General features: G+C 43.5%; 1 protein-coding gene across 1 annotated transcript in view; it reads right to left on the bottom strand.

Moving 5' to 3' along the window:
* Positions 1-252: 252 nt before the first annotated feature.
* The window catches only part of lrrc75a (leucine rich repeat containing 75A), a 50,647-nt gene continuing 38,957 nt past the window's right edge, over positions 253-11,942 (bottom strand). Inside the window, exons 4-5 of the mRNA XM_023428417.2 lie at positions 7,562-7,835; positions 253-6,397 (exon numbers count right to left, since the gene is read on the bottom strand). Of these exons, the coding sequence (XP_023284185.1) occupies positions 5,798-6,397; positions 7,562-7,835 (874 nt within the window). The 3' untranslated portion in view covers positions 253-5,797. The remainder of the gene's footprint in view (positions 6,398-7,561; positions 7,836-11,942) is intronic.

The following is an 11,942-nucleotide window of genomic DNA, read 5'->3' on the forward strand; positions in this document are numbered from 1 at the left end:
ACAATCTGAACAAAGGAAGCATTTATAAAATTACTTGATATGTAAGAATAAATACAACTGTAAAAAGCAGATATTACTCTCTTAATACTTCTACTGCAGTGTGGTGGTAGGTGGATGCTCCTCCACATTGAGGTGTAGTTTGTGCTGCTCTATGGGCCCCCACACTGGATGTAGCTGACACCAACAATCCAGCAGACAACAGATCTGGAGCTGTCGTCGCATTCAAACACAAAACTAAAACAAGGCAGGAGATGTTTTCATATCATAGGATTTATTTGTAAGATCCAGGGCATAACAGAAAATGTAAAGTTTTACAGTTTCACTAGCATATGAATCCACAGAGCATTTGTTTCGTTCTATCATCAATAAAGTGGCAGAAAAATAAAAGATCCATGGGAGCTTTCAGAAAAGGGCAGTGACAGAGGAAGCTACTGTAGAGAGAGAATAATTCAGAGGTATACTGAAGATAGAGAAATACATGTAGAAGAAGAAAGACTCATGGAAAGAGAGAGAAAAGCTCCAAGGCTACAGACACTCATGCCTTCAGAGTCACATCACCATGTTTCTTTTTACAGCTCACAATATATCAGCAGAGTTGTTGAACGAGACGTACACGGCACCTTCACACCCCGTGGTCACTTGAAGCATTCATAACCCCTCCTGCTCTCTGAGTCCAAGGTAAACACCACAATCATCTCACGTCTCATTGTGACGTATGGAAGGGCTAGTCATTCAGCCTGTGGTGACGAGCAGAGACTCAAACAATAGAACTGCAGTAAATGAAGTAAAACTGAGTGATATATGAGCTTTTGGACAATATTCACATCTGATACCGACAGAAGGGTTGAAGCCAGTTTGTAAAATCTGTATGTCTCTTTATATTCAAGTTTTTTATGGACAATAAGTTCAAAAAGAATTATGAGTTATTGAGTGTTACAAACACACTTGTGTTTTGAAACCCAGGGGATGTTTTTAAAGCTCCAGAGTTTCCTCTTCTTCTGTGTTTTATTTGAAGTGTTGATCCATAAGAAGATATATTTGTTATTTTAAGAACCAAAAACCATCTCAGTGTAGTTTTACATCTCCTCTCTCAGGCTTCTCTCTGGAGCTCTAGTAACAACAGGTTGGTGAGCCAATCAGAGGAGAGGAGGCTCTGAGCCTCTCTTCTGATTGGCTGAATGTTTTCTGAGTGATTGAATAAAAATAGAGCAGATTTCAGGTAAAAACACTCAGAGAAACCAAATCCTGCAAAGTTTGGATGGTGGTTCCAGGTGGGCGGGGCTTGGGGCGTGGCTGAGAGCGGCATCAGCTTTGTTGTGACATCACAAAGTTCCAGAAGTCCTGGCGGCTCATTTTAAGGCTCAGTTTCTGAATACAGGCTGTGTGCATTTCTCTGTGGACTGAGCGCTTTGATACTTTCACAGTATTAATATAGAACCTAGAGCTGATCTATAATCAAACTACACATGGACATCTACCTTTAGACTATATGGGACCTTTAAGAAACCATGTTCATTCATACCCGTGTGGAATCAAAATCCTACATGAGTTCAGGTTGCACTGACTCCTTCATATCAAAGGTGGATGACAACTGAGTGATGGATGAAAGGTTTCAAATTAAAAGCCTGCATCTATGCTGATGTATCTGCCTAATTCCAGTTGTGATCTATTTGCTTTGATTTGCAGTGACCTTAACATAAAAGCAGACAAGTGCTCGGCTCCAGGAATAAACAAACATGTACACACGCCTTCCATCTCCACTGCCCAACTCGGTCCTGTTACAGCAGCGAGCAAAAACCAGTAAACCTGAGAATAGTCTATAAGCTTCCACAATAAGTGAGCAGTGAGTCAGTCTGACCCTGAGAACAGGGTCCAAACCTTCAACTGTAGACTGTCTATGAAACCAGTGGGTCACACTGACCAGCAGCAGATGGTTTTCAAACGTTTACATCACAATCTGAACCCACTACAAACAGTAATGACCAGTATTTGACGTGCTTCCACACAATGGCCTCAAATACTGATAATCATGGTGGTTTTCATAGACAATCTTCCTCAGTCTCACATTAAGTGTGTGTGTGTGTGCGCGTGATGCTGCCAGTGACGGTGCACTCAGCTCTGCTGCACACCACTACTGTACAGCACCAAAACTGTTTAAAGGGCTATTCGTAGTGCCCTGTTTTGTTTGTGAACTTGATTTTGCAGGGACATGCAGCACTAGCTTATTTCAAAGGCAGATTAAAGGGTAGTTTCTTTTTGTCGTTATCTTCAAGTGCAATAGCACTGATTCTGAGGCACAGGGGGAGGTTTGCTGTAAGGAAAGCTTTCAGGTGGCACGGACATGACCCACATATCGTCTTGAACACCACTGAATATTTCTTTAAAATTATTATATAAATGTTTAAAAATTTATTAAAAAATTGAGGTTGATTTATTTATTCAGAGTTGTTGTCTGTGCACGTTTATTTATAATGCATTAAATTGCTTTTAATTAGTTGCCTTCATTTAAAAGGTTCTGCTCAGTATTAATGGTATCCATGATTTCAATAATAACACCATGCCTTACTTGTAAATCAGCTTTTTAAATGATCAAGTGACCAAATGATCAAGCAGGACCTTTTCTTAAAATAATCAACAAAGGCTCCAGAGATTATTTCGGCCTGTGATTTACAGTATAATTTTGTTGTATGAATCAAGTACCAATAAAAGACTTCCTGGTTCCTACCGGTATAGGAACCTACAGGTTTGTCTACTTGGTCTGGAGACAGACTTTGTGACCACAGTAGTATCACAACTGTGCAGGATACAGTCATGAAACTTTACAGGTGTGTAGTCGAGATCTAAATGAAGAGCTGTGTTCAGTGTTGATGGGCATTGCGACGAGATGGTCTCTAGTTTATTTCCTCTTTTACTCTAAAATTCCCCACTGTTCCCAAAAGCCTCGTTCTTTCCCGGAACCAGGAAGTATTTTATTGGTACTTGACTCACACAGTGAATTTACACAGGCTCTATTATCACTTATTAACATTATCTCTTGCTCATCAGAATGTGGGTTTAATAAAATCTTCGTCCTACGACAGAGAACAGTTGAGTGTGTGTGACTGGTTATCGATCTGGATTCAGCTACTGTAAAACAATCGTCAAGATATTCTAGTTCTTCATGTTGGATTCTCATCACGTTCACCTTCTTTCCACAAAGTCTGCAAATCTTCTTAGAGGTAAGCTGCTGATGGACAGACAGGTCACACATGGCTGTGTTATAATTTTGCATAAATAAGCAACAACTACAATATGTTAAAGGGGTACTCCACTGATTTAGCATTATTTGGTATAGAGAGATAGATGTCCTGACTTTTAAGGCGTCAGTATATTCTGTCAGAGCTGCTTGTCGGACGGTTGAATAGTTTCGGGAACCCCCCCCCCCCCTCCACACCTTTCTGACACTGGAACTGGGGTGGAGCAAACCCAACAATACGATGTCCTGCTTTTCTTGGGAGTGTTGGTTTTATTCATCCTCAGAAATGAATGCTACCCATCAGCGAAATGCAATTCAACACATGACCACTGGGGGGAGTATCAGAAAGTAAGGTCAGCAGCAATTTGGACCATCACAATGACGTACAAGCTACGATCTCGCAGCTGTTGTCTTCTCTGGCACGATCTCAACATCAACAATATGATAACCTCCTCGAGAGTTGCCAGAGTTTCCGTTTATGTTGTGCAACAGAGCAAGTTCGCAAGGAAGATATTCCATTTTTGTCCTTATCTGCCCCCTAGTGGACACTTTTTAATCGCCCAGATGGTACGCAACCAGATCTGTGAGCATACTTGACTCGCAGCTTTAAACACTTTTGCTTTCCGACGTGGTCAGTTTCATACTCTACCACCCAGTTTGTAGTCCAGGCTTTGTGTGAACAACGTGAAGCCTAGACTACGCTCCGAGATAACCCTGATGACATCACCATGGTTATTTTCTCAGACGTAGGAAAACTCCTCCAGAGCCGCAGGAGACATTACACAAGTGTTTTACAGGCTGAGAAGTTGGTGGAGTGCCCCTTTAAAATATACACACACTGTACATACAATACAAAACAAAACAACAGCTCTGCTTTCTGATGATGCTCATTAAAAACTAGTGTCAAAGACGTGCTGTGAATTCCTTGTTTTTGGCGTTGAATAATACATCCCCAGAGTGTCTGCTAGTACAGCATGCCATTATTCCATACAGCCAGAGATCCAAGGGACGTCCATTATGGAGTCAGCTCATGTTGCTGGGATAGTTGTGATGTAACTACAAGGCCACTGTACATCACAAAAAGCCTTCATTTTTAATGCCACACACGTTAACGGCTCCTAGGGTGAATGTATTAGTGCATGGGACAGCTGTCTGGGGAAAAGTATATATATATGCTTTTATTAATTTTTAACTGCTTTAGGATGAAGTTCTCTTCTGTAGGAGTTAATATTCTCTGCCTCGTTTCCGTATCAATAAACCCTTTCCAGTCAGTGCCTTTAATATTGCAACAAATAAAGAGTGTGGTTCAGCTCTTCCCCAGGTTTGCAGCGTTACTCATGCACACACACATATTGCTCGGACTCTCCCAGACCACATAAAGAACAAATACAATTCCTTGAATTGAGTGGTGTTCCTCTATAAGTGGATAATCTACAATCTAAACAACCGCCCCAGGACAGATAAAAACAATATATATTTATATATATTTATATGCTGTACATCCAAAAATACAGTTTGTTCCTTAAAGCTTTGCATGGACTATAAGTGACACATGGCGGGAAAGCACTATCTGGGTGAGAGCTACATAGTGTATAAGGATATCTGCAGCTTATATATAAACACAGCACTGTTCAGTACTGTGGGAGTGACACACGACCTGGATTATTATGAGAAGAAGGCTACTAAATATTTCAACTTGACCCCCCCAGGACTTTGGGACACATGGCGACTCAGACCACCGAGTCCTTTTCCTTCCAACACAGGGCACTCTAGGTTTCGCACAATCATCGAGGCCTTTACTGCGTGGATTTCTTCTTTTAAAAAGTTGTTTACTTTCTTTTGGTTTCGGCTGACTAATTTCGTCTTCAGTGTGCACTTCGCGGTGCATCTGTTCGTTTCAAATCTGTTGGTTTGACTTTTGATTCCTGTCTGTCTTCTCATCCATCTGGCGAGCCACTGATGTACGTGGGAGGGAGATATTTTATACATTTCCACTAGTTTTTGGCAAAAACATTTTTTCAAAAAGTTTAAAAGGCCCCGACGACTTCGCATGAGTCACTGTTTCTATATTTTCTGGTCTGTTTTTCTTCATCTCTCTACTCTTTTAACCAGTAATGGGACGTTTTACAGGCACATGTGGGTATTACCGGGGTTACCAGGAGGAAGGACCTGAATAAAGATTAACATTCTGTACATAAAAGCTTCATGTGATATAATTAATCAGTCTATTCTACATGTTAGCGTCCTCAGTCTATTTGTACTTGAAACAACAGACAGTTGGGATAAAACAGACGTCCTGTTGGGGATTGTCTTCTCATGTTACAGTCACCAGGAGTCACCTGGTCTCAGCTCTGCCAGTGTCTGAACGCGGCTGGTCCCAAATCAGATCAGCGGAGGGAGCATCGAGTGGCGTGTTCATATGGATTACATCCCTCCGTCACTGCAGCCTGTTTGACTTTGAGCGCGCTCAGTTCGCCTCCGCAGGAGTCTTCTCCCGCGTCCTTCCACACAAGACTCGATACAGGAGGGGAAACAGAAGCAGAGTGGAGCAGGGAGCGGCAATCAGGTCAAGTGGTCCGATTGGTCGGTCAGCTCATCCTCCTCCACTCTCATTGGCTCGACGGCTCCGGAGGAGTGCTGCGACTGGCTGGAGTAGGACAGGCGGGAGGAGTGGCTCTGCGTGTCGTCGTCGTCCTCCGCCATCACTGCCTTCCTCCCCCCCGGAAGCTGCTCTCTCCTCTTCGCCTCCTTCTCCCCCTCCCTCCTCCCTCGTCCCCTCCCCACTTTCCTCTGCTCCTCCACCGTCCACATGCTCTCCTCCTCGTCCTCCTTTCCCTGCACCTCCCTGTCGAAGTCCAGCAGCTCCTCCATCATCTCCTCTATCTCCATCTCCCCGTCCAGCTCCTCCTCCACCTCGGACCGGAGCTCGTCCATGCTCTCAGTCCGGTTCGTGTCGTCCGTCTCCTCCTCCTCTTCCCCGAGCCCCCTCAGCCTCTCCGGGGGGTCGCTGGCCTGACTCTCTCCGAACTCCAGGATGGTGGGCAGGTTGCCCTGCTTGGGGCAGCGCTTCCTCAGGCTGACCAGGAAGGGCTGCGGCAGGGAGAAGATGTCCACGTTGTTGCCCAGGTCAATCCACGTCACGCTGGGGAAACTGCCGGGATCCTACGGTACAAAACACAAACACACTCTATTAAAATCATCACCAGCAGCATCTCATCTTATTTTGAGCAAATCCCCTTCAAAGAAATGAGGTAAGTATCAAGAAGGTTGCCCACATCTACCAGCCTTTACACAAACTTCAAGTGCAGAAAGAGGTTCCTTCATCCTCGACAAACGGAGCTGAAGGTTTCAGACGTTTGTTGTAATGGCTGCTGGATGTTGACAGTTCAGACTGTATGAAAGTAACAAGAAAATCCACAATTTCTCCAGGCAAACTGAAAGTCAATATAGCATAGCGTTCGAGGGCATCGACCATGAACCACATGTTGAATGTCCTGAATTCAAGTCTGGCAGGAGACGTTTACTGCATATCTTCATCTTCCTTCTGCTCCTGCCATCTCTCTACTATAGAGGCATGAAAATACTTTTCTTGGTGCTACCACCAGGAAGCCCAACACACTTACACTTTCAGGGCGTCTCCACTGTATTCACATTCCCAGGGAACCAATAGAGCCTGAAGTAACTCAGGAGCTTTACCCACATTTTGACCTCAGAAACCAGAGGCTAAATTTAGCTCCTGCAGCATCTTACCAGGTGGGAAAAACTTTGATACAGGGGTAGAGCTTTAGAGTCAAACAATAACTATGTGGCAGTTGCAGTGTGTGTTTTTTTTTTTTTTACATCCATTTATTATTTTAAGTTATTTTTGGGCAGTTTTAGCCTGTAATCTGATGGTGACAGTGAGACAGTAAAGTGGGGAGGAGAAAGAGAGGGAATGACAGTTTGCAGTTTTCTTGTGTGAAAATTTTCAAAAACTGCCTCACTTTCTTAGTTTCCATGATTCTACTGATGCAATAGAAACATAAATGTACAAAGGGCTAAAGGCTCAAAGGGATTATATTTGGACTGAAGTAGTGGTGGGTCGCAGGTCAGCACCACCTGGACTCTGTTTTGCTAAATCTGGATTCTGTGGCTCCAGTGACTTCTAAGATCTGTGTCTGCCAGAGACAAATGGTGGCAGGAGTTAAAGGTTGATGGAAAAAATGACGGTGAAGTGTGACAGGTGAAAACATCCTTTGAAAAAGAGTAATTTCTTTACAATAATTACACTAGTACTGATACAATACTAGATTGTAAAATAACCCAAAAGATAAGTGACTTTCCGACCTTCAGAGCATCAGTCAGCTCCTTCAGGACAGCTCTGGTCAGCCTGTTTCCGTTCAGCGCCAGCGTCTCCAGGTGCGGCAGGGCGGCCAGCGTGGGCAGGAGCAGGAGGAACGCCTCATCTGTCAGCTCGGTGAAGCCCAGCTCCAAGCTCATCAACATGGACGCGTGGCGCTGCAGGTGTGCGCACAGGCGCTCCATGTCCCGAGCCGCCAGAGGGATACCGGACAGGTCCAACGCCCCGCTCGATGGAGGGGTCGACAGCACCGCCTTCAGGCTGGAGACAGACACAAGGAAATATATTGTTCAGTGATATTGTTGGTTTCATACAATGCATTACACAACAGGTTTAATGCATTGTTTCTGTCTTTGAATATTTGTTCTGATTCATGCAGCCAGTTGTGAGCAGATCCTCTAGAGAGGCTCAGAGCCTCCTCTCTTCTGATTGGCTCACTGACCTGTTGTTACTAGAGCTCCAGAGAGAAGCCTGAGAGAGGAGATGTAAAACTACACTGAGATGGTTTTTGGTTCTTAAAACAACAAATATATCTTCTTATGGATCAACACTTCAAATAAAACACAGAAGAAGAGGAAAATATGGAGCTTTAAATGAGCTGAGCTCTAAAGACTGATCTGGGATCTGGTCCAAAAACTAGAAAAACAACGGACATTGGACATAAGAGCCAATGCCAGTTCTCACCCACAAATAACATACATACACACACGTGAGGTTCAGGAGAAACATGCGACTGTGGTTCAGACTGTGGGATTCAACTATTATCATCAGTTGACAGCCAAATATATTTATATATTCACACACCAGAGAGACTCTGGTGGAATCTGGGCCAGAGCGGCCCGAAGCAAAGCAGTGACCATGGGTCAAATTTAGCCCCACAGAAAAGTTTTACTCACTTTCCCAGGGGTCACACAGAGTCATCTGTCACTGTGTTGTATTTTTGGTTTTATTCTGGGGGCAAAGCATGAAACAGCAGCTACCAGTTTCCACAGCAGAATGTTTTGCCTTAAAAGCACAGGTGTTACTGTTAACATGAACATTGGCTCTGTTCTATTCATAAGCCAAGATGCACAACACCACGACCTTGAATAAATGGAATTGACCACATCATTTATTTCATTATTTACACCTGTGCTTTTCCTGCCGCGTGCTGCACTGTTGTGTCTGAATGAAGGGCAGGTTAATGGGTTGACTGCCTCTGGCCTCTCCTCTGCCTACCTGCTGCCAAACCTGATCCTGTCCAAGTCGACCTTGTTTTCACCCGACCTGTTGAATCTGCCTCTGGCTCTACATTCTGGTTAGTAGAGACCACTGATGGAGAAAGTATCAGATGTTTTACTTAGTGAGTAAAAGTAGCACTCCACTAAAAGTCCTGAGAGTAAAAGTATTAGCAGCAAGATGTATTTAAAGGTCCCATCCAGTCTAAAGGTCTCTGTCCATGTGTAGTTTGATTATAGATCAGGTCTAGGTTCTATATTAATACTGTGAAAGTATCAAAGCCTCAGTCCACAGAGAAATGCACACAGCCTGTATTCAGAAACTGAGCCTTAAAACCAGCCGTCAGGACTTCCTGTAAATGTGTGATGTCACAACAAAGCAGTCACCACTCTCAGCCATGCCCCGAGCCCCGCCCACCTGGACCCACCATCCAACCTTGCAGGATTTGGTTTCTCTAAGTGTTTTACCTGAAATCTGCAATATTTTTTTATTGAATCACTCAGAAAACAGTGAGCCAATCAGAAGAGAGGCTCAGAGCCTCCTCTCTTCTGATTGGCTCACCGACCTGTTGTTACTAGAGCTCCAGAGAGAAGCCTGAGAGAGGAGATGTAAAACTACACTGAGATGGATTTTGGTTCTTAAAACCACAATTATATCTTCTTATGGATCAACACTTCACAATAAAACACAGAAGCGGAGGAAAAGATGGAGTTAGAAGAGCATACGATGGAAATACTCAGATAAGTATAAGTACCTCAAATCTGTACATAAGTATTTGAGTAAATGTATTTAAGTATTAAAACTACAACACCACACGTCCTGTGTGTTCAGGTCGACTTTTGAAAAACCACATCAAAACTCTTCTGTAGTTTCTGTGTGACTCTAAATGAAACTAAATGAAAATGTAAAAAAAAAGGATGCATGTGCTGACGCTGTGTCACATTCTTACATTTAAAGCTCTTATATTTATTTTCTTTGCCTCCGGCCTTGACATGACAGAAAACATGTCAACAGTCTGGATGCTGTAGCGCTCGTCTGCTTTAAGCCCCTTTTCACATCACGTCTGTGTTTGTCCATTAACGACGTTCCTCTCTGTGATGGGATTTGAAGACGTCTCTCAGGAACCTCGCCGCCTGTGATCTCAGGTGACCTCAACATGCCGCTGAAATGTGTTCTGCAGTTACTCACATCTCCAGTTCAAATACGACCAAAACAAGACTCTGTTAGAGGTTAATGTCACTTTTAAACACGGGCTCTAGGAAAAGACAGTAAACATAAATCCGTATTTACATCTAAGTGAGATAAATACCTCCAAACGTATTACTTCTTCTTCAGTGGTTAGATAAAAAGCAGTAACAAGGTCTCCACAGAGCTGAATGTGATTAGGTTTTCTGTTCCTCTCCCTTGCATCACTGTCACCACCACTACCTTAACTCACTTCCTGTGGGAAATATAGACGTTTAAGTGCTTGCAACAGCTGTTCTCTCTGTAACATCAGGATGAGCTCACGCTTGAAAATCCGCATCATGAAAAACATAAAGTGAACACGGCAGATAATCGAGTCTGGTACAATGTTAAACCTGCATTAATTCATGGTTTGTTCGCCTGAGGGGAAGCAGCTGAAAACACAACCTCAAATAATTATCACCTTATTAAGTGTTAGCAAACACTGGCTTATTTACACATCCAGCAACACAGAGCAGCACTATTCATTTGGAGTTGTGTTTCTGGTCACACGGAGAGAATGTAAGTTTATTAGTCTTTGTCCTTTTTGCTGTTTTTGGTCTCCACCGACTCCTGAGGGAAACATCCGACTCTTTACCTGCTAAACGCTGCACGATGTTCAACAGCTATCTGCCAACCTGAGCCTCTTTTAAACAGAGACCTGCTATAGACAATCCTGGGGGGGGGCTGGACCCTCTGCCTGAGTCATGGAGAAGAGGAAGTTGTCAAAACTCCTCTTCATCATGGACGACGTCTCCCGCCCTCTACAGCGTCGTGGTCGGCCACAGGAGCAGGTTCAGCCACAGACTCAGAATGACTAAGTGCTCCGCAGGAGGTCCTCCCTCCCTGTGGTCATCCAGTTATATAACACAACCCAGCTCCACCGGCGCTCTGCTGTTAAACTACTTTTCATTTACCGCTGAACCACACGACACGTTTCATCACTTTAGCTTTTTACATTTACTGTTAATTCACTGTTAATCTACAAGTTTCCATTTTTTGCACCTTTGTCCATAATGTGATTCTGCTTCGCATGTCACTCGTTATTTTGACACATTTTCATTATTCATTTACTGTGTGTTTATTATCATTATTTATAGTAGTTTTTACTTTTTCACTTGCTCTCTCATGGTTCCTTCATGGGGGGGGGGGGGTCAGGTCTCTGTGAATACTATTATAAAGAGAAGATTTAGTCCTGCTCTATTTGAAAAGGGTCTTGATAGCTTCTGTTGTGATTTGATGCTGTATGAATAAAAAATGAACTTGACTTTCCGAGTGTTGAACGATTGAAATGAAGCGATTTTCCTGCAGCAATCATTAAAGTTTTTCTGATTCTGATTGTATAAAGTCATTTAAAAGTATAATAAGTTGTTTCACTTTGCCAAAGTGGGTCTTGTGCAGTAATGTGGATGGAGGACTTCACATGTAGTGGCACAGGAGGTAGAGCTGGTTCCTCTAGTAATCAGAAGGTCGGTGGTTTGATCCCCAGATTCTCTAGTACGCATGTCGGAGCGTCTTTGGGCAAAATACTGAACCTCAAATTGCCCTGATATATCACCAGTGTGACAGAAATGTGGGTGAATACAGCTCGTTGCGTGGTCAACAAGGTTAGAAAATGTGTCCAGTTGCTTGTTTTGTTTTTATTAAAAACTTTGCGACAGGTCACTTCTTGCAAATAAATGCAAACGAATTGGAAAAAAAAGCACCTTGAAGCTGAAGAGTCTCCCCCTCACTGTCTGGGTAAGTGGTCTAAAACCACTTCCCACAGTGACCCTGGAGGTTTGTGCAGCAGCCCAACTGTCTGCAGCAGAAGGTTTCCTCCTCTCGGAGAGAAAGTGTGCTAATTGGTTAACACAGCTGCTGCTGCAGCGAGGCCCCCTGCTCTCCGTTACACGTGGTTTGAGACCACTGATCTAATCGTTACGG

This window comes from Seriola lalandi, unplaced genomic scaffold (genome assembly GCF_002814215.2).
Source record: "Seriola lalandi dorsalis isolate HSWRI2012SDOR001 ecotype SW California unplaced genomic scaffold, Sedor1 jcf7180002054874, whole genome shotgun sequence".
Lineage (NCBI taxonomy): Eukaryota > Metazoa > Chordata > Actinopteri > Carangiformes > Carangidae > Seriola > Seriola lalandi.